This window comes from Humulus lupulus, chromosome 8 (assembly GCF_963169125.1).
Source record: "Humulus lupulus chromosome 8, drHumLupu1.1, whole genome shotgun sequence".
NCBI lineage: Eukaryota > Viridiplantae > Streptophyta > Magnoliopsida > Rosales > Cannabaceae > Humulus > Humulus lupulus.
The window spans coordinates 90,413,813-90,437,885 of NC_084800.1; the positions used below are offsets into that span (position 1 = coordinate 90,413,813).

A 24,073-nucleotide genomic window follows, 5' to 3' on the forward strand; every position below is an offset into this window, starting at 1 on the left:
TACTGCATAATCCTTAGCTAATCCAGCTAAGATTTTCCACTCAATCTTCCTATCTGTGGTTCACTTAATTGTTTTCCTTTTTATCTTCTCTCCAAGAGTAAACTCAAGTATACAGTTGGCACCACTACTAAAAAATACACTTTATGGGACACCTTTTTAGGACACGCACCAAAATGTAAGTCCTAAAAAATATATCTGGAATTTTAGGACTCTCAATGAGAGTCCTTAAAAATCACATTTTAGGACTCGCAATGAGAGTCCTAAAAACATATGTGAGTCCTAAAAAATATGAATAAAAAATATAAGAGTGGTGACTTTTAAGGACTCATTTTGGGTGTCCTAAAAAAAGTATTAAGGACTCCCGAAATGAATCCTAAAAACTTTTAAGGAAAATTTGATAAATACACTTACATTTTCGAAATTGGGGGGTTTTTATTAGAGTTAGGGCAACATACAATTTTCACCACACACAAAGAAAAGGAGAGAAGAGGGTCTCGGCCTGGGGTTTGAAACCATACGGGGCGGCTGGGATTCGATGGCAGCGAAGGTCTCCACGGCAGGCGTGAAGGACTCAGGCATGTCGGCGGACTCTGGCAAGGGATTCTCGGCCACAACTGTCAGCCACGGCTGGGCATTTCCTTGGACGAAAGCACATCGGCAGACATCAAAGGCAGCACGGCGGCGGCGGCAGCAGGTATGTCTTTTCTTCTCTCTTCCCGTGTAATGCTTGGGAGTTGGGATATCAACCAAATTTGGCTATTTAACTGTGAGACCCACGACCAAATATGACTATGCCTCTCTTTTTATTTGAATTTTTGTCCTCTTTATTTGAATGGAAAACAGGCAGCAAGCTGGAGAACAAAACGTGAGAAATGTCACATTTAAAAAATATATATATACAATAACAACTTACAAAAATAATAATTATAATAATCCCTGTCAAATATTGAGGTATAAATTCGTTAATTCGTTATTTTTTTTTTCTTTCTTTTGATTTGATTGTCAAAGCGAATAGTCAAATTGAGCTCCATTGGTAATTGACTCAAAAGTTCATATACTTCAGAATTGTTTCATAATACAAGTCATATCAGATTATACATTCATTTCTGTTAATTGTATTCTCTGCCTGAAAGAAGAGATGACAATTTGAGTCATAACAAAGCTATGCAGTTAAAACTACAATATCACATTAAGCTTAATTCCCCTTCCTAAAGCTTACTAACACTAACAACTTGTGTTCAGCTGCTGCGATTCCAAACTGAGAGAATTTTGCCGGAGAAGAAGATCAAAAATGGCACCATGGCCATTATCCAGGTACACAGATTAACCTATAATATTATACTCTAGAAATCCCTAGATTTATCCCTCTTTTTTTATCTCATTATCATTGTTCTTATTATCTATTGGCGATTGATGTTGTTTTTATTCAGGCCAAGAAATCGACGGAAGATCTGAAAGAAATCACTCACAAAGTCTACTTTGACGTTGAGATAGATGGAAAACTAGCTGGTAATGCAGTGCATCTCAGATTTTCCTTCTACTTTATTGTTATTATTATTATAAATTATTGTTTGATTTCTTAATTAGTTCAGAATTTTTTTGCTGTTGATTCACCAGGGGTCATATTTGTAGATATCAATCTGTTTGATGAGCTTAATACGAAGGGGTTTCTTCTCAACCTTTCGTCTTCGATAAAAGCCAACTAGTTCTTCATCAGTCGGATGAAACCGAAACCTTGGAAGACCACCTTTATCATCTTCTAATAACTCCTTACTCTTTTCTTTCACCACCTTAAGCTTATGATGATTAACCATCAACTCATCCATATTTCAATATATATATATATAAATCTCTCTGCTATATCTGTGGCTTTGGTCCTGCTACTGTAATCTTCATCTATGTATATGTACTTCTAATTTTATAGTAGAGCCAATATATATATAATATCTTCCTTCTTACACTACATCATATAGATAGATAATATATAAGTAAATATATTACTTAATATTTTATTGGCTGTACGTTTTTCTTTGGTCAATGTTTTGACTTTTATTTTCTCCTTTTATTTGGGGCACTAGAGAAAAAGAGCAAGGCCAAAAGGTCATTTTGCTAGACCAAGTAAAGTATAACATACTAGTCTTTTCGAGAATCATTTGCTAGCTAGTAATAATGACTTAATGGAGACCTTTTCATACATTGATGTGTTATAAGTAAATTAAGGTGGTCCAGTAAAGCTTGATCAAACTTTTGTAACTTAGATGATTTTGTAACATATACTAGTCTTGGGAGTAAGTCTTTTGTATTACACAATCTTTATATAATAATGGATGTATATATATAAGAAAAGTCCATGAGTGCACATCATAATATTTGGGCATTTCTTAACTATATCTACTTTCTTTTTTGTATTAATTTGTTCTCTGTTTTTCTAATTTGAAAGGGGAAAGCTTTTGGTGAAAATAGCTTCTCTCTCAGATGCTCTATCTCTCTCATAACATGTATGTACGTATGTGTGTTTTGGGTTGGGCGGTGCGGGTTTTGCAGAATGAGTTCATTAATTCATTTATTTGTGTTATAAGCTTATAAGGTTGAGTTTATGTCTGATCTTCATTCCAACCATTTGTTGAGCAAGTTTTAGAGTTTGATTTAATTTTTTGATCTGTATTGTGATTTGGAAAATATTTTTTTAAAATAAAATAAAATTTATATATGGTTGTTTCTTGATATAATGTTACACTTAATGAGTCCGACTTCTATTGTTGGGATCTTAATGAGACAATTATAGAACTAGGCTTCACATTTATGGCTGCTAATTTTGATGGAATACTTGGACTTGGATTTCAAGAGATATTGGTTGGAAATGTTGTTCAGGTAAAAATATCTATCTCAACCTCTAAACATACTGTAAAAGTTCAATTGAATCTTCAATCCATGTTGTAACATGTTTAATGAGATTTATAACCTCCTAATGATAAATTATTATAACTTGTGGATTTTTCTTAGCAGTTAGGGTAATGAATTGCCCTGTTTCTCTCTTTTGTGAAATGAGATTTATAACCATTTATTTTGACTTATCTTTTGTTTTGCAATAGGAAAGGGATGACTAAAGTGTGATAAGTGCTTTTATGAGTGCTTTTTCTATATACACATATTAGGCTTACTTGCACCCAACATTTAATGTCTAATTGCTTTAGTATTACACTTTAGTGGAGTTTGAATATATTAGATATTCATTCGTAGTGATGTAGGTTTTGGGAATTCTGTGTGCTGCTGTGATACCGGAAGATTGAGAACTTGCATGTCTTAGTGAAGTAGGTTCTGAGAATTTTGTGTGCTGCGGTGATATATGGATGAAAACCTGTGCGTTGTTTGATTTGTTTGACATGTTTGTGTTGATTGTGACAGATGGCTAGGCTAGTAAATTAGGGGATATGCTGTCCGATTTTCTATAGATTTTTTTGTATTTAGTTTTGTGTGGAAATATGAAAAAGATGATTGCCACAATGATAAGTTTGTGATCCAGATATTCAACATTTGACGGTCTAATTAATAATTAAGTTGATTATAGAATTTTAAATACATACTTAGATTTGAGATAAATTTTTAATTACTAGAATAGGCTAAAAAAATAAGGTTTAGTTGAAACCCACTATACATCCAAGATAGGATTCAAATTAGTGATGTTTCTTTCTTAATTAATCAAGTAATTTAGTAGTACTAATGTCTTATCACTTAAGCTCCTTCCCACTTGAACCATAACATCATAATAAATAATAAGCTGGCATTAAAGTTTTAACGAAATTAGATATTAAGAGGTAGATTATGATTAAAAGGGTCTAATAAATAATGCTTAGTTATAATTGTTGTGTGTCTACTTGTTTATAAGTTTGAATTATAATATATTTATAATTAAATAATTTTTTTATAATGTGCAGGTTTATATTGAGATGCATTTCTTTGGCGCAATACTAGACAACATTGACAATTGAAGTTTTTAGAATAAAAAATATATTTCACTAACATTGTATACATTTCTTGTTTAATATTTGGTGATGATAAAATTTGATTGTAGTATAAACTATCATGTAATATGATTTTGTAAGCCGAGTAGACTAAATACTGAAATGATATTTTTGAGTAATTAATAAAATATTATTTTGTTGTATTTTCTTTTGAAATTTTAGAAATCTAACATATATAATACATTTTGGACACTCAAAGGGATATATTTTTTCTAAATGAAAATGAAAATTGTAGCTATATTTTTAAAAAAAAAAAAATTACTTTTAAGGACATGCAAAAGCGAGTCCTAAAAAATTACTTAAAGCACTCAACCATATTTTTTAGAAAACATTCTTTTAGGACTCGCAATGCGAGTCCTAAAAACTTAATTAAAGGCACTCAACCAGATTTTTTAGGACTCGCACCAGAATTTTTAGGACTCGCGTTGCGAGTCTTAAAAATATTCTTTTAGGACTCGCAATGCGAGTCCTAAAAACTTAATTAAAGGCACTCAACCAGATTTTTGCGAGTCCTAAAAACATTCTTTTAGGACTCGTAGGACTCGCTACACGAGTCCTAAAAACAGTTTTTTAGGACTCGCAAAAAACCTTAGTTTTTAAGGCTCTCAAATAGAAGACTCGCGCCCTGCGAGTCCTAAAAATTTTTTTAGGACTCGCAATGCTAGTCCTAAAAATCAATTTTCGTAGTAGTGCACCCTGGCCCACCAGAAACTATACTCTAGTTCTGGTCAGATCCTTTAACCAACATGATTCATAGGAAATCACTTTTTCCTTATCACTGAGGTGTCATAACAACCTACAAACTGATTCTGATCTGCAAGAAGACTCAGAACTTTTTCCCAAAGCACATATAATATACTGCCTGTCCAAGGAAACTCCTGCCCCTAAGGCGTTCCTTAACCTTGGCAAATTTCCAACCAAGAATAAATCACAATATCGTCGATCAAGACGATAACAAATTCAAATTAGATAATCTTTGAATACTTTGTTCATCCAATTCATAAAAACAACTTGGCATTAACCAAATTCTCAGAACATCACCCAACACTCCCAGTGCTCTTATCTAATACAAAAGCAGTCTCCTGCATATCCTTTTCCCTGATCTTCAGCTGGAAGTAGCCAGATTAAAGATCCACCTTGGAGAATACCATCTTACTCAATAACTGAGCCTTAAGTCCTAACAACTTTGATGAAGCCGTTCAATATGGTGTCCTAAACCTGATTCCATTCCTGGCACCAATCCAATATGTCCTGATCTCACTGGCACAACCTAAGTGGTATCCACCACACTAGCGAAGAGTTTTATGCATCATTTTGCAATAGATCTCTAGCTCTAAATACAGATGTCATAAGCATACAAAATCCATGCACAATGCCTACTATCACAAGGGTTTCCCACTCTCAAATCCAAGAGTTACTATCCTTTCCTTACAATCTATCATTGCGTCACACTTGGTTAACCAATCCAAATCCAGGATCATTCCGAAGTCAGTCATAACAAACCTTATCATATCAACTAATGAGTCTTCTCTTCACCATAATCTAATTCATCACAACATAATCATGCAATATGCATAACAAGTCTATGCTTCTCTAGATGCAACAAACAAACAACAACATGGCACCAAACTAGTCAGCACAATACAAAAATCAAAACTAGAAAGATGATCTGCCACCCCAGAGGAACTAGTCTCAGTCTTAGTCTTTGGCTGTATCGGAGCGAACACTCGAACTGGAGTCGAGTTGTCCACCCCCTTTTGCTCATCCTCCCCTCGCCTTGGGCAATCCTTCTTGAAATGCCATACCATGTCACATAAGAAACATGTCTTTGCTCGGCATTCTCCTAGATGATACCTCTTGCATCAAGTGCATTCTGGGTAAGTCCTCCAGTTTTTTCTTACTCGCTTCAATAAATGAAGGTATTGTTTCTTGAGCTCCATGCTCTCCAGTACTGTCCTGCTCAATCTGATTTCTTGTGCTCTTAACAGCAAGAGCCTTCCCTACCACCTGAGCGTAGGTAGAGATTTCATGCACTGGGGCAACTCTAATGCCCTGAGCTATTCTGAGATTCAATCCCTGGATAAACCTTTCCTTCCGAGCTACATCTGTTGGTACCATATCAAAAGAAAACTTAGACAACCCATCAAATATGTTAACATACTTGGTTACTGCTGCATTTCCCTGGACAAGGTTCAGAAACTCATTCATCTTAGCAGTCTTGGTTGCATCATAGTTATACCTTTCATTGAACAGCTGCCTAAATTCTTTCTAGTCCATCATAGTTGTATCTCGTGTCTGGGATACTACTTCCCACCACGTCCAGGCATCATCCCGCAATACATATGTAGCACAGATCACCCTATCATGACCCACCAACCCCATACTATCGAGAATGGAACTGATCGTGCCCATCCATTGCTCAGCTCTTAATGGATCTAGGCCTCCCTCAAAGACTGGAGGGTAATACTCCTGGAATTTTCCACAAAGAAATTCCCATCTACTCTCAACCCTAGGCTGAGCCAAAACTGATGCCACTCCTGGCAAAACAAAGGAAGAGGTGTTCCCCGACAGATTCCGTTGTTGCTTCAAACACCTAATCTCTTCCTCTTGCCTCTGCAATCTTAAATGCACATCTGTAAACATTTGCTGGAAATTCTGATGGGCAGATGAAGAACTCAAGCCCTGGCTGTAATTCCCAGCCTCTATATAACCACCGTCAGGCCTCATTATCTGTCTTGGATACATACCTACTGATTGAATATGCAGTCAATAACTTGACTCATTAAACATGATAAGCATATTAAGAGCTTTCCCCATGGGAAAAATCTTACCACACTACATCACAAACCACATACACAAACCCACTGCAGTGGTAAACACATGCCCATGGCATTTATTCATCAATCATAATCCCTGCTCTTCTAACATACCTACCATGCCTCCAACTCCAGCATGACAATATCACATTTATATATATATATATTAATGGAGTAGGTAATCATATATTCAAGAGCCAGGCTCTATCAGAATCTCATGCTTGCTAATACAATGTGCAGGTAAAGCATTTACATTCCATTTAAGCAGTTAAGCACATAACTACATAAATAGTTACCATTCCCTGAGTGAAGCTATCTTTAGTGACGAGTGTACATGCCTAGCTTGTCTTCAGGAACCCTTAACCTTGGCTCGCTCTGATACCAAGTTGTAACGCCCTAAACTCCAGGGACAGTTACTATGGGCATTTTAAACAGTGCTAAATTCGCTAATCGAGTCATTTGGCCATAATCGTGTAACTAAGTATGATTAGCGGTTTAGGGTTAAAATTTTGGTTAAGATACAACATTTCACTAAAGTGTTTACCATATACATTGGGTTCCCAAAAATATAATTTAAAGGTTAATTACAACAAAAGATTTACAACCAGCCGACCTAAGCGGCAAAATAGGGTTTAACCCTAGTTCCTCTTTCAACCCTCGGCCGTGGCGGTCGAACAGCCGCATATGTACACATCGTCACCTAAGCTCTCCAACTTAGGGATGGTCCAACTTTCTTTTGCCTTTATCTAAACCACATAGCACCCGTGAGCTGAAGCCCAGCAAGAAAACTCAATATGCTCATGAACAACAATAACATGTTACTAAATCATTATGTGCATGCCTAGCGATAATAGCCCTATTCATGCATGCAAATAAGTTCAAATAATGATGGGGGATCCTTCCCTCCTGAATGGATGACTATCAAGTCAATCCTAATAAGATGAGATATTTAACAATTTGAGGTTCTGATAACCATGCTAGGGCGTATAGCCCTAATCAGATGAGTGATTTAACACTTTGAGGTTCTGATAACCATGTTGGGGCGTATAGCCCTAATCAGATGAGTGACTGATGAGTGAGTCACTAACGTGGGATCAACACCCATAGCCATGTGATGATGCAGTCACCTAGGCCTTCTGGCCCTAGCTCTAGGTGACTAGCCATTTGGCTAGACAAGCACTTTTAGTTTTCATCGAACTTGAGGTCGGTCAGGCATTAATGCTCATGATGAGTCATTCAATGCTTATGTTGATTAGATCTAATCTTTTTGGCTTGTGTTGAACACATCAATGTCGTTCTTGACATTGAAGCCAATACCATATTGCTCGTGTTGATTTCTAACTCATGGGTCAGTGCCATACACAAGTAAGCAATGCAACCAGGCATATACCATATGTCAAATATCGAATCTTATTAACACGGTTAGTAAATTCGATCCGGAGCCTGAAGAATTGAAACCCTAAGCCTAAAACCCTTGAAAAACCCTTCTTAGATCAAATAGGAAGGGCGGGTCGCGACTTGGCTTAGTGAGTCGTGCCTTGCCCTCAAACAGAGAGCACCAACATGAGAAGCTAGGGGCGGGCCATGACTTGACCCCTGCTGGATTGTGATGCGCCTCCCCCACTGAGCCCAGGGAGCCTCTGACTTGGATCCAAGTCGCGACTTGGCCTCTTGAGTCGCAACTTGACCCCATGCCAGCATCCCTTGCCATTTCCTCCATTAAAACTAGTCAAAAACCTTCACCAAACCTCCATTAAACCAACCCAAAATCAAAACCAAACATCCATACATCATATCTACTAGTTTAACCACAAAACCTAAGCTTTGAACCATTTAAAACCTCATCAAATTCCCACTTTTATAATCAAAACCTTAAGCTCAAAACTAACACAAAAATAGAGCAAAAACCAGAAATTCATGGCTGAATTCTTACCTCAAACTCAGGTTTGCATGCCCATCAATGGTTGAACAAAAGCCTAGAACCTCAAACCTTAATTCCCAAGCTTGAACCCTCAATCTTAGCTTCAAAATTTCAAAGGGAAGGAGAGAAGAAGATGATCGGGAGGAAGAGGAAAATGGGTCTCTATTTTGCTGCCTTATTCTCTATAGCCTTCCTAATTTAAACATATCCCTTGGTCAAATGACCAAAATGCCCCCATGCCTATCTTCTTTCGTTAACAGCCCCCAAGGGCAAAATAGTCCTTTCCCATCTAATCCCGCCAATCATAATTAACGTCCTCCAATTCCCATTATTCCCAATATTCTCAAATAATAATTAAATCATATCCCATTACCCTTTTAATTCCCAGTAATGTACTAATCCTCAAATTACCCCGAGACTCATTCCGAGCCCCGAAATTAATCCCGTTATGACCACACCGATAATTTGCATTAAAATATCGTCTCGTGCTGAAAAGCTCGAACAAATCCACATATAATGTGGTCTCATCCATAAATCACCAACATGCATGAAAATATACAAATATGCCATCAACGAGCCAAATTACCAAAATTCCCTTATAATGAAAAATGGACCCATATGCATGCATTTATCATCATATTATAATATAATTCACATAAATATGCATATAATAATTTAATAATATAATAAATCAATTATGACCCTCCCGGCCTCCTAATCAAGGTCCTACACCTTATTAGGGATTTTGTGGCATTATAACCTTCTAGGGCACGCGGGCCACAACGCCCATGAACTGGGTCGCGGTGCACCCCCGTGAACCTATAAATCCCTGGGTTTCTCAAACGTTTTCCTAGCTCAAATCTACAAATAACCCTTGAGACTTTCAACCAAAACCCAGAATCGAGTCTAGGACTCTTACCCACATAGATTAGGCATAAAAACACTCAAAATCCTACTGAAATTACCATCCTAACTCAACAATCAATCATCACCCAAAAACCTAGTCAAATTCATCCTAATAACCTGAATTCCCAGCAGGAACTAAACAGAATCCTTACCTTAGTTTAAAGCTTTAATCCTGAGCAATTACTAGGTTGTCCTAGCTTGATTCTTCAACCCCTAAGCTTCAATTCCCAGCCCTTTTTCCCAGCTTAAACGAAGCTTTTCCCTTTCAAAATCCCTTCAGTTTCAAAACACAAGAGAGGGAGAGAGAGAATGCTAGGAGTTTGAGAAATTTTTGGTAACTTTGGTTACTTCCTAGGATCAGCTGAGTATATCTCTTAATTAAAAAGGACAAAATTGCCTCTTATACTAACCCAGCCTCCTAGTTACCCTTTAAGGGCAAAATGATCATTATTCCCGATTCCCGCTAATTCCTCGAGTCATCGTACCAATTCCCATTTAATACCGTCATACCCAACCAATCACCAAATACTTACTTGTTACATGCTAAATTCCAAATATATGTTAAGCTTTCCCAAAATACCCCTAGGCTCACCCCGTGCTGGGTATTAAACCCTGTTGTGACTATTCCACTAACCCTCTCACTAGGATCGCCTCGAGCTGTATACTGCAAATATATCCACATAATAATGTGGTTTCAATCATTTACACACATATAATCACATTTATGCCCTTAATGGGCCAAAATTACAAATATTCCCTTACAATCAAGAAGGGGCCCACATGCATATTTAATACACATAAACATGCTTTTAAATCCATATCATCATATAAATCATGTATGCCACGTTGACACACATTTATTCAATTAATTTAACATGCATATCCATTATTCCCTCCAGGCACTGTAATCCAGACACTTAGCCTTAATAGTAAATTCAGGTCGTTACGCCATAACTTTCATTCAATCCTTTATAGATGATCTACTAATGAGACATGTGCAAATTACTATTTTACCCTTCATTGGTATTTTATCCTTAACTTCCACTAAGTTCCTTGTAAATGATATTTCCGCAAACTTAATTACAAAAATGAGTACTCTATCATTTAATACTTGAACCAAGCTATAAGAAAATCATTGTTTTTCTTCTTAAACAGAAGCTATAGATTTCATGTCTATGATAAATACTCTCACTCAATTATACTACCAAATCTCCAATATGTAAGTATGAGCTTGTCCGTAGGGTAAGTTGGTAGCGAACAAATCAAAAGACTTGTATAATACAATTAACAGAATATTAATCACTCAGAATTAAGATTGAATTGACCTATGGTCAATGTTGTGATATGATTAGATTAGATTAGATTAGATAATAATGATACTTACTTATCTTATCAATAATAAATATCGATATAGTCCAATGTAACAAAATACATCCGATCTTATCTATTTGGTCAATGCTTTGGATAAGACATCACACCCTGAATGTGTAAGTAGAATACATCATAGATTACCATATCAGTGAAAATCCAATGCACTAACTTAATCTTAGGACTCATTCTTTTGAACATATAATTACAATTATAATTCACTGTGACCTAGTAACTATAATTGTAATTATTTATATGTTCGGGATTTTATAAATGTTTGTATTATTCCAATAATCATGTAATAAAACAAGCAAGTAACACGGTTGTCAAACTAAATGATTTCTTCTTCTTTTATTGACACTATAAAATCGTGTTACAAGTGTGACATAGTTTTATAAGGGCATAAAACCCAACAAAGGGGTGGGGAGGGAGAGTAGTGGAAGGATAGGTTGAATCCTTTGTTTGGCAAGATGGACTATAGGGATGGAAACGGGGTGAGTAATTGGCATGGGATGCTCCCCCTGCCCCCATCCCCGTTAACGATTTTAATCCCCTTCCCCGCCCCTATCCCCACATATTCCTCATCAAGGGTGGGGCGGGGTATCCCCGTTGGGGGCGGGGAATCCCATGGGTACCCATTAATTTAAAAATAAAATAAACAAATGTAGATTTCCTAAAATTAATATATATTACACTATATTAATCACTGAAAGTATTAAATATGTTCGGAATAAAATTAAAAATATTTAAAACGTTACTATTATGCTAAAAAAATAAGATAAAGAAACATGTAAAGTAAATAAAAAATATTATAAAATAAATAAAAAAATTAAATAGGGCCTTATCGGGACAAGGAGTGTTATCCCCCATCCCTGGAATACTCGCCCCATTAGGGGAGGGTCCCCGCAGGGCTCCATCAACATGGGAAAAGTTTCCATCCTTAAGAGGGAGAGAGGAAGGGAGATGAAAGATGGAGGGAGACCTCCCTCCAAACCTCGAAAAACCAATCCCTCCATTTTTGGAGGAATCCAATAAAAAGACAAATATATGTATATAAAATGTCACATTTGTCCTCTTAATACATAATAAATATTTATGTTAAAATATAAAAATGGTAAATTCAATCATTAGCATCATTTCCATCCTTCCAATTCCACTCTTAATACAAAACAACATAAAGGAGAGAAACTATCCTCTCTATCCATCATACTCTCCATCCTTCCTAAGATCTCCATTCATTAGTCAGCAAAAGCACTGTCTACACTTGCTGAATCTTGGTGATGAGTGATTGAGTTGAGCACGCAACAAATGCTCCAAGGTTTCCAGTTGAATCTTTGAAGAATGAAGGTGGAAATTTTAGAAGTTAATTATCCAAAAATTTTACATTCATTTTTCTTGTTGTAACACATTTGTTACAGAACGTTAAATGTGTTTATAAAATCCAATCCCAACCTTTTATTTGTAACATAACACAATTTTGCTTTTACAATATAGATCTGGAGAGAGTTTGATGTTAGATAGAGAAGCTCCTCAATATTGTGAGTTAAAGATTGAGTGCTTGGGTGTACTTGGGGTTTGGAAGAGAGAGAGAGAAAAAGATCAAACGTGATCATTTCCCTTCGGAAGTACTTGTTGAGACTCTCAACTGCGAGGGATTATAATCTGTTTTGGCATACGTAGTGGAAATTGTGACGATGTTCAAATTGGGTGTAGAATTAATATTTGATCTGAATCAATATAAATTTCTTGGGTGTTCTTTTCTTTTAGTTTATGTTCTTGCTAATTTTGTGTTTTCTACTGTGTTTGTTGTTCTTTGTTGAGTCTTGCTATTTGGAAGTTTTGACATTTATAACACTTCTAACGGCACATATAGTGATATGTTTGGAATTGAGGCGAAAAAGAATAGGAAAAAGAAGAGTAAATGCTATTTTGGATCCTGTGTGCAAAAGTTACTAATCAGACCATCTGTTTTGTTAAATTATAATTTGGACTATACATTTTGCGAAAAGGAACAAAAGTGTACCCTGAACCATATTTTGATCAAACTTTTTTAAATATCACAAAAATACCCTCAATTTTTATTAATTAATGAATTATAAATAAGTTTTTTCAAACGAAAAATAAATTTATAATAAAAACATAATTAAACAACTATTTTACATAATGATAAATTAATGTAAATATGTTCATTTCCTCAGCAAAAAATTAAACCAACTCAAAATTATCTATCTTTTCATATTCATCGATAGCATTCATCTTCTCATCATCACAACCAAATCACAACACCAAAAATACAAAATAAAAAATATCAGATCTCAGAATTTGATTTTACCCAAATAATCATAAAAATTCAAAATCCAGATCTATTTGAGCGAAGCCAAATGGAGATGTTTTACTTTGTTTGAGAGAACTCGGTTCAGACCACAAAAACAAATCAAAAACACCAAAACTAATAAACTCTACTCAATAATTTCATAAAAGGAAAATCAGAAATAGATAATGAGATTTACTCCAAAACTCTATCCTTCATCATAAAAACCTAGACCTGCCCTTCAATCTTCCTCATGAAGCTCCTCATCCTTGAACTTGATGTACCAGATCTGCCATCCTTGTCAGCACAGATCCACTGCCCCCGAAGCATCCTTACTGGGCCTGTGTTTCTACCAATGTTCTCTTTGTGGTTGTGAAGCTCCAAATCTTAGATCCAGGTCCACGACATTCTCTCTCCCGTCGAAGGCCTCTGTCTGCAAGCTACCAATTGCAGTAGAGCGGTATCACAAGCTTTGATCTGAAGATTTGAGCTTTGAACTGTAGTAGAGTGGCGACGTTCCCCCTCCCATGGGAACCAGATCCGAAGAAGATAAAAAAGGAGAAGAAGAAGACGAGGAGGAGAAGGGAGATAGAAAGGTTTTCAATTTGTTTTCTAGTTTCTTTTTAGGATTTTTTTTATTAATATTAAGTTTCTTAGTTTAATTTTAGTATTTAATTTTTAATCTTATGTTTAATGTTTTTTTCCATTAAATTGCCATTTAACAAAACGGGGGGTCCGATCGGTAATTTTTGCACAATACATGGTCTAAAATAGTATTAACCCAAAAAATAATAGAGAAAACGAATGTAAATATAAACCTTTTTCTATCAAGAAATATTTATATATACTAGCTACAAGCAACATGCACGTTTTGCTTAGTTTTATTTAAAGAATCTATTAATTATTTTTATTAAATTTGTATCATTGTCATATAAATTTCAAATAAATAAATAATATTACGTATAAAAGAATGACTAGAACATATTAAAAGAAAAATTAAGCCAAAATATTATTTCTGATTTAATATATATATATAATATGATAATCTTTTCAAATATAAATGATAATTTTTTTTTAATAAAAATTAAGATTATGTATCATATATTATTGTTATAATAATTATTTTATAATATTTAAATTTATTTTAAAATAAGTATTAAATATCTAATTTTGCATTAAATATTATTATAATAATATTTTATAATATTTGAATTCGTATTAATATTAATATAATTAGTAAAAAATTAGGATTATATATTATAATCATAATAATATTTTATAACATTTGAATTTATATTAATATAATCATTAAATATCTAATCTCCTATTATATATTATTATAATAATGATATTTTATAGAATTTGAATTTGAATTTATATTAATATAATTATTAAATGTGTAGTCTCATATTAAATATTATTATTATAATAATATTTTATAATATTTGAATTTATATTAATATAATTAATAAATATCTATTTTTAATTAGTTTTAAAGGTATATTCCGTTAAATATTTAGAATATTTCATTAAAGTTAACAAAAAACCATTAAAACCAAGAATTTCAATTATCTACACACTTTTTATATAGAAGAGATATAATATGATAACCTTTTTAAACATAAATGATAACTTTTTTTAATAAAAAATTAAGATTATGTATTATATATTATTATAATGATATTTTATAATATTTAAATTTATATTAATATAAGTATTAAATATCTAGGCTTGTATTAAATATTATTATAATAATATTTTATAATATTTAAATTCATATTAATACATTTAGTAAAATATTAGGATTATATATTATTATCATAATAATAATTTATAAAATTTGAATTCATATTAATATAATTAGTAAAAAAATTAAGATTATATATTTGTTGACGTCGCTTTTTGTCAACTTAAATCGTAGAGCAATTAAACAATATGAACTACGGTGCGAATGAATAATATAGTGGAACAATAAGGTTTTTACATGGTTCAGCAGTTAAATCTGCCTAGTCCACGAGTCTATGCTATTAAGACTTGGAGTTTTCTGGAAACCCTTCAGAGATGAATTACCCAGAGTTTTCTCTCAAGATATTAGATGATCCGTCCTTTACAAGTGATCACTACCTCTCTATTTATAGAGAGGTTACAGAGTTCATTCCCACATATTTCGGGAAGATACTTCTGCATATTAATTCAAGTAATTACATTAAATCCTGTAACTCCTATATACAAGGAAATGTCCCCTGAAGACCCGGAAACGGATAACAAACTTGTTAATATCCCTTTAATGTTGGGATGTTACAACAATAAATATATTTAAACATACGGAACGTGTTACATCAGATGACTCATCGAATCTCCGAGGTCAGCAACCAGCATCGTGTCAGTCAAGGCTTACGGTCATGTTACGAACTGGCCATCTTATTCCAAGACTTGCTCGGAGCAGATAAATACCATCGAGGCTGTCATATTCGAGCCTGTACTTTTTAAGTTCGGACTACTCGATTCGAAGGCACTTGATAACGGATGTACCCCGATGCTATGCCCTTTCGAGCCTAGAAATAATCTCGAGGTTACATGTCTTCGAGATTGCCATCTTACTTCGGAGGTTTTACAACTGGATCATAAACATGTATTTCATATATCTCGAGCTCATACTTGACGAGTCCAGCTTTTGAGATCATAATTCTGGTCTCAAAATCTGGGTGTAACAATATTATTGTCATAATAATATTTTATAATATTTAAATTTATAGTAATATAATCATTATATATCTAATTTTGTATTATAAATTATTATAATAATGATATTTTATAACATTTGAATTTGAATTTATATTAATATAATTATTATATATGTAGTCTTATATTAAATATTAATATATTAATGATATTTTATAATAATTAAATTTATATTAATATAATTAACACATATCTAATTTTAGTTTGTTTTAAAAAAAATATTCTGTTAAATATTTAGAATATTTTGTTAAAGTTAACAAAATAAACCGTTAAAAGAAATAAATTATGTTATCTACACATTTTTTTATATAGAAGAGATATATACTAGATACAAGTAACGTGCAATGCACGTTTGCTTAGTTTTATTTATAGAATTTATTAATTATTTTTATTAAATTTGTATCATTGCCATATAAATTTTAAATAAATAAAAAATATTATATATATATATATAAAAGAATGACATAAACATATTAAATGAAAAATTAAAACAAAATATTGTTTATGATTTTTTAAAAATATATTTATATAATATGATAACCTTTTTAAACATAAATGATAATTTTTTTAATAAAAAATTAAGATTATGTATTATATATTATTATAATGATATTTTATAATATTTAAATTTATATTAATATAAGTATTCAATATCTAGTCTTGTATTAAATATTATTATAATAATAATATTTTATAATATTTGAATTCATATTAATACATTTAGTAATGTTACATCCATATTTCGAGCATGAGATTTGTGATCCCAAAATCTAGGCTCATTATGTGTAAGCTCGAAATAGATACGGTCGTCGTACGTCCTTTCAGTTAAACCATTTCTGTAAATGACGACCTCGAAAAGCTCAAGGATATGTAGCCTCAAAAATTATCTGAGCTCGCAAATAGCATGGTGGAACACTTAGATATATCCCTGAACCATCCCTGGCCTACTGGACTGGTCCGAAGCTCAGAATGTGTGAGTTCGAATGTGGTGACATTATCAATATCTACTTGATCCGAGCCTAGGCAAAGTTAGGTGACAAGCTCATGATTGATTGCTAGTCTTAGAGATTTGATGAATCTCGTATCTGACTTAATCAGTTATATGTGAACATATTTATTATTGTACAATCCCATTGTTTAATGGATATTATTTAATCTGTTATCTGATCCCACATTTTATGGGCGTTTCCATGTATGTAGGAAATAATGCATTAAATAGCATTATGTTAATTGATTCCCAGAATATCTTCCCGAAATATGTGGGAATGAACTCTGTAACCTTCTCTATAAATAGAGAAGGAAGCTCCATTTGTAAGGGACCGATATACTGATTCTGGAGAGAAAACTCTGGGCAACTATTCTCTAAAAAGTTTCCAAAAAACTCCCAAGTCCTAATAACATAGGCTCGTGGACTAGGCAGATTTAACTGCTAAACCACGTAAAAAAACCTCTTGTGTTCATCTTTGTTCATTTCCTCTAAGATCTTGTTTAATTGCTCTCCTATTTAAGTTGAAGAAAAACAGCGTCAACAGTTTGGTGCTTTCATTGAGAGCCCTTAAATAGTACGTGCGTGAATATGTTTAGTCAGAAAGCCTCTCGAATGAGCAATGGCTGCAAATGATCCCAATATTCCCGAGGAGGAAATTTTAGATAAAGATGAATACCCCCGGCGCCCTGGAAAGCAGCCTATGGTGAATTCTGATCCCGATGAGAGGAGTGGTTCATCCGACTCTTGGGGACCACCTGCCCCCAGGGATGATGAGGACATGTACTACAATCTCGAAAGATACATCCCAATAGTGGAACTCGAAAATCGTCAACTGCGTAAGCAATTGGCAGAAGCTAAGAAACGCAACAAAGAGCTAGCTAGACTAGCTGCTGAGGCGCAGGTGGCTCAGGCCCCACCTCCGCAAGATGCCCAGGCTCCGCCTTCGTGGGGCATTCACGTCCCACCGCGTAGGCCTCGGGGACGGCCGCGTAAAAACGCAGCCACCAGGAGAGCGGAGCAACCTCCGCCACTAGCAGAGCAGCCTGTCCCACCAAGACCCCATAGGAGTAACCGGGCTGAAGGTCCTGCCAACCCAACTGCAGAGGCACCAGCTGGAGTAGGGAATAATCGAGCCCCCTCGGAGGCTTGGACCTGAAATCCTGGTACCATGCAGAATATTGCAGAACCTGATCGAGAAAATTCAGGGCCTTCTAGGCCCCGTAATGGATGGCAGTCGCCTTCTCCAATAAGGCATCCGTCGTCGCTAATAAGGCATCCCTCGCCAATTCGGAGAGATGCACAACCAGCCCATCACGATAAGGAAAGGCGAGTTGGGCGAAGGCATGAGAATGGGGAAACTGCTAGGGAGCATAGGGGTCCTAATCCCACGATAAGCCAAATGTCTCGGTCTCAAACTATTGAGACAATGGGACCAGCAAGAAACTCATCTCGTAATAATCGTGCAACGAGCCATGTCAGCCAGGGCTCGGGTGACACTAGGTCTATGAGTATATATGACCAAGAACCTAGGAACACTGTAAATCGAGGAAATCACCCAGATTTATGGGAGCATCTAAACCATAATCGGGGGCGTGATAATCCATTGAATCTTGATCTAAGAGATCATCTCAACGGGCGTAAGCACCATGTGCCGAGGCGTGGAACTGGAGTTGTAATCAACGATAACCTATTCCAGTTGATTCAAGCCAGACCCCCCATAGATCCAGTCCAAGAAAGGATTGAGCAGTTGGAAAGAGCATTCAGGCTTTTACAGAACGAATGAAGCTGGGAACAGGACGGAGAGTTTGACAAGGAGCTCGAGCCCTTTGCCCCGCATATCTCTAGCACCTCGTTTCCTCAAGGATTCAGAATTCCTCATGTCCCACCATTCGATGGAAATTCGGATCCATACAGTCATTTAAGTACGTTCAACACAATCATGCGAGCCAGTAATGTGGGCTACGATCTCAGGTGCATGCTGTTCCCAGCCTCTCTCATGGGACCAGCGAAGAACTGGTTTGATAAATATAAAAGACATTCGATTTCTTCTTGGGATCAACTATCAAGAGATTTCAAGAAACAATTCAAGGCCATGGTCGGCATTAGGCCCGCGACATCTGCCTTGACCAATGTCCAACAGCAGCCAAACAAGACACTGAAAAGTTATCTCACAAGGTTTAAGTTGGAAGTCGCTCGAGCTCGGGACGTCAATGACAGTGGCCATTTAATGGCTGTCCAAGCTAGAGTAATGCCTGGGAGTCTTCTCTGGGAAGATATGGAAAGAAAGCCTGTAAGGTCCTTAACCGAGTTTAATCGACGAGCTCAGATGTTTGTTAATGTAGAAGAGGCGAGGTCAGCGTTGAATATGACCTCTCAGCCCATAACTACAACAACAAACACAAATTCTCCTCGACCTCGGTGGATCCTATGACATCAAAACCCCCTGGGGGAAACCCTTATAAAAGAAAGAAGAATGAAGGGAATAATCCCGAGGCAGAGGGGGGAAAGAAGAAGAAAGGGGAAATATACTTCTCCGTATACAAGGTGTATACCGAGCTCAATGAGTCTCGGGAGAACATCTACCTGGCTAATGAAAAACAGGTCCCTTTCAGACGACCTGGCCCCATGAGAAACCAAAAGGTGAATAGAGACACCAATAAGTACTGAAGATTCCACAGAGATATCATACATACAAGCGATGAATGTAGGCAACTAAAAGATGAGATTGAAGGCCTGATCTCGAGAGGATATTTCAGGCAGTATATAAGAAATCAGAACCCCAATCAGGCCTCTACCAGCTAGAGGGAAACAGCTGCACCACCGGCCCAGAACAACAACTCCCGAGCACGGGAAGATGAACGACCCCCTCCGATTGATGGAGAAGATGTGATAACCATCTCGGGGGGACCCCATATTACAAGATCAAGCAGGAATGCCCAGAAAAGATATGTGAATGAGCTGAAAACTGGTGACGGGCCTCCCTACGTGTAACACCCTGGATAGGCAAGACCGTTACACTGTGTGTTTATAAAGTGCCAGACTTGCTAATCAAGTCACTTAATTGAAAGCGTGTCATCGAAACTGTAAAGGAACTAGGGTTTAAAATGTTTTGGTCTCAAAAGCCACATTTTCATTAAGAAACATTATTTGTCTACACGGGATCCCAAAAAATACGAGTGTAAAGGTCGCTTACAAAAGTTATAAGGTTCAAATACAACAACCCGCCATACTAAGGTAAAACAAACAGTTAGGTAATCCCTGTCCTGATGTAGTGCACCAAAAAATTTTTTTAGATTATTTAAAATTTTTGTGCTTTATTTGATTTAAATGTTAAGTGTGATGAATTGTTTTATTTAAGTGTTGTTATTTTATTTAATTGTTTATTTGTTATATTTGATTGTTTGTTATTTTATTTAATTGTTAGAAATGTTTTGGTTAATTAATTTAATAAGTGAATAATTGTGTAACATGTTATTTTACTATTAGTGTTACATTTTATTTAAGTGTGACAAATGAGGTAATTATGTGAGCTATGGTGGAATGCACTAAGGTGCATGATAGATAGTAATGCACCCTAGTGATTTAGTGTGTGCTAGTGCATGGTAGCATGGTGCACATGTGTAGATTTTCTACACATTTTATGTTTCCTTATTTTAGATTTATTTGGGTAATTTATTTATAAAAAAAAGGGGAAAAGAAGAGGGAAATAGGAAGTGGGCGTGTGACCTAGTGGGAAAGGAATACTTTCCTTAAGATGGTAAAAATAAAAAATTGAAGACCATGATCATTTGGGGATAGGCATGATCACATTTTATTCCTTTGTATCTTTTTGAAATAAAGAGAAATTAAGAAAAATAAAAGAGAAATGGAAACTTACCTTATTGTCTTTGGGGAGACTTTATGGGGGGATTTGTGATAAAGGGGCTATGAAAGGAGAGAAGAGCCATTGCTCTTGTGTATGTGTGTGACTGCCGTGACCTAGAGAGAGAGAAAGAGAGAGTGGCGTGTAGAGAGGAAGAAAGAAAGAAGGAAAGGAAGAAGGAAGGAGAAAGTGAAGAGGAACCCCCTAGAGTATGTCTTCTTGTTTTTCTCTTTGCATAATCTTTTTTTGATAATATTATTTTGATTTGTGTTATTTTCTTGTGTGTGTTTGGGTTCTTCCTCCTCCTCATGGTGGCTTTCCCATAAAAACCCTAGGCTTGAACAAGGGTGTGGAGTTTGGGGTATTGATCTTTTGTGTTCTTGATTTTTACAATCAAGAGAGGTAATGGTCTTTTCCTTAGCCTTATATTGTTTTTGGTGGGTTGTATATGAGGTTTTGCTAATGATGCTAATGGTTGATTTTGGTAGGATTGATGTATAGGATTTGGATTTTGTGAGAGTATGATTTGTGTTTAAGGGTTGTGATGTTGATTTTGCTATGCATAAAAAAAAAATTGTAATAATCTATGAATACTTGTATGGTGATTTCGGCCTAGGTACACCCAAGGGTGTTCTTGATATGTTGTGTGATTTACAATATAATTGATCCATGTTTTAGGACCTATGATATGTGGGTAAGAGAATAAGTGGTAATCTTGATATTTTGATCATGAAATTTTGTTAGATGCATGTTATATTTTGAATGATTAAATTATGAGATGCATGAAAATAATGATAGAAATATGCTAGGTTAATATAAGGCATATGTGAATATGGTGCTTATAAATTTACTATATGCTATTTTATTGATAATGTTTTGTTGGTTTTCATGGAATTGCAACAAATGGTTTTTAAAAGGATTCATGTGATTATGTTAGTGATATTAGAATCATGCATATTATAAGAGCATAATGAGATTTTAGGCATGAATGATTTTATGTAATTTTTAAGACAAAAGTTGAGTTTTACAAAGAATTAAGCTTGCTGTTTTTTTTTCAAAATAATTGGGTAAAAGTTGATAAAAAGATGAGTTGCATGCATAAATAATGTTCTTGATGAATATGTTAATTTTTATGAAATTAAAAGAGGATTTTAAGTCTCATGTTATGATATTTTACTCAATTAATTTCCTATAGAATTTTTATTGAATTTTGAGAAAATATGGGTTTATAAAATTGAATATGGTGATTTTTAATGATAATAATAGTTGCTGGAATTTTATAATAAAATATGAAGTAAGTTTCACTAAAAATGAATTTGAGTAATTTTTGGAATAAATTATTTTTCCTAAGTTATGGTAATATTGAAAAATGATATTTTAATGGTATGAATGCATATTTTGATAAATAATGATTTTTCTTTATTTTGATTGAGAAAAATATTTAGACTCTATTTATTTGTGATTTTTGAATAAAATAAATAGTGGCTGAAAGTTTGTTTTAAAAAGATTAACAATTGTTATTAAATTGTCACATATGGGTTTTTACTACTTAAAAACTAAGTCTTAAATAAATTAAATCAAAATGTATTTTTCCACACTTAAAATATATATTTTCACATCATTTTTGTAACACAATAATAAAATATATTTTTCTAAAGAAACATGTTAAAATAGGTATTTTAATTAAATCCAAGCTTGTTGGTTAATTCTTGGTAAGTTAATATTTATTTAATGAAAATGTCACGTATTTTATTTTGAGCTAAAATAAAATAAATTTTTGAGAAATTTAATCAACTTAGAAATTTTAAAGAAACATAAAGCATGTAATATGGCTATTGATTTTCAAACAATAAAAGCAAGAAATGTAGAATTATCATTTTTTTGAAAACATCTTTATTACGCAACATTCCCACGTATGCATGTTACATGCAAATAAACTTTTACGTCCAGAATCATGATTATTATTCAACTATGTAATTTTTATAAAGCAATCATGTTAGAAAAATGAGTAGAACGGACATTATTCTTTTGGCGATAATTGCATGTTTTAGTGTAACTGTTATCATGAGTGTATGGCCCATGCACACATGAGTTGTATGGAAGGGCAAAATAGTAATTTTATGAACCTAAGAAACATTATTTTGATTATGATATAGGCTCGTTGAAAAGATTGTGAAATTCTTAGCTTGGACTTGAGGTAAGGAAGTTAGATAGATTTTTTATGATTTTATGCTATGAATGGTAAGGCTGTTATATGAATGAACTGTTATGAAACTATGAATGCCTTAATATGATGATCTGTTGAATGTGATATGTGTATGGATGTTAGATACATCAAACAGAATGCGATGTTAGGTACATCAAACAGATTTCGATGTCAGATACATCGAACGAGTTACTAAGGACATTGAGACGTGACTCCTAGGGCGGACGCGCCGAGGTTATTCAAGGACCAGTGATCTCCTGTTTACCTCATAGGGTGACATGGACAACTAGCGTTCCATGCTCATCATGTATGCTGTATGATTGTGATATGATGATATGTCACATTTGTGTTATGATATGATGATATGTCACATTTATGTTATGATATGTTGATATGTCACATTTATGTTATGATATGATGATATGTCACATTTATGTTATGATATGTTGATATGTCACATTTATGTTATGATATGTTGATATGTCACATTGATGTTATGATATGATGAAATGTTACGATTATGTTATGATATACCATGATGTTTTTAGATGAACGTTAGTGTTTGGTTGTTTGTTGTTTTTCTTACTTGCTTATTTGCTTGTACTTCCTTACTGGGCTTTTAGCTCATCCCCTTACTTTCCTTCCAGGTAGCAAATAGGATTTCTTTATGGCACGCGTAGTGACGTGAGGAGTTCTTCATCATGGGGTGTATGGCGTGGGGCCATCCTATGGACAATAAAACGATCAACGTGGAACGCCATTTAAATTATGTTTTGTTTTAAGAGACTTTTCCTAAAATTATCAGTGGGACTCTGTTATTTAAATTATTTGGTTTTCTTGAACCTTGCATAAAAACCTATGTTTCATTTTAAACTTATGGCGCCAACTTGCATGATTTTAAATAAGTCCCCCTGAGACTTTAATAATGGAC

At 34.5% G+C, this 24,073-nt stretch overlaps 1 protein-coding gene across 1 annotated transcript; it reads left to right on the plus strand.

The window, feature by feature from the left end:
- Positions 1-497: 497 nt before the first annotated feature.
- On the plus strand, positions 498-2,721 carry LOC133793952 (uncharacterized). The gene is made up of 4 exons (XM_062231175.1): positions 498-694; positions 1,243-1,314; positions 1,431-1,509; positions 2,441-2,721. Exons 1-4 carry the CDS (start codon positions 536-538, stop codon positions 2,455-2,457), a joined length of 327 nt encoding a protein of 108 aa, XP_062087159.1. The 5' UTR covers positions 498-535; the 3' UTR covers positions 2,458-2,721.
- The last annotated feature ends 21,352 nt before the right edge of the window (positions 2,722-24,073 follow it).

What these genes read in the sequence shown, in the direction of transcription:
- LOC133793952 (XM_062231175.1), top strand. Translation starts at nt 536, where the DNA reads ATGGCAGCGAAGGTCTCCACGGCAGGCGTGAAGGACTCAGGCATGTCG. An exon ending in CACGGCGGCGGCGGCAGCAG is followed by an intron (nt 695 to 1,242) that starts GTATGTCTTTTC and finishes ACTTGTGTTCAG; the next exon opens with CTGCTGCGATTCCAAACTGA. An exon ending in GCACCATGGCCATTATCCAG is followed by an intron (nt 1,315 to 1,430) that starts GTACACAGATTA and finishes GTTTTTATTCAG; the next exon opens with GCCAAGAAATCGACGGAAGA.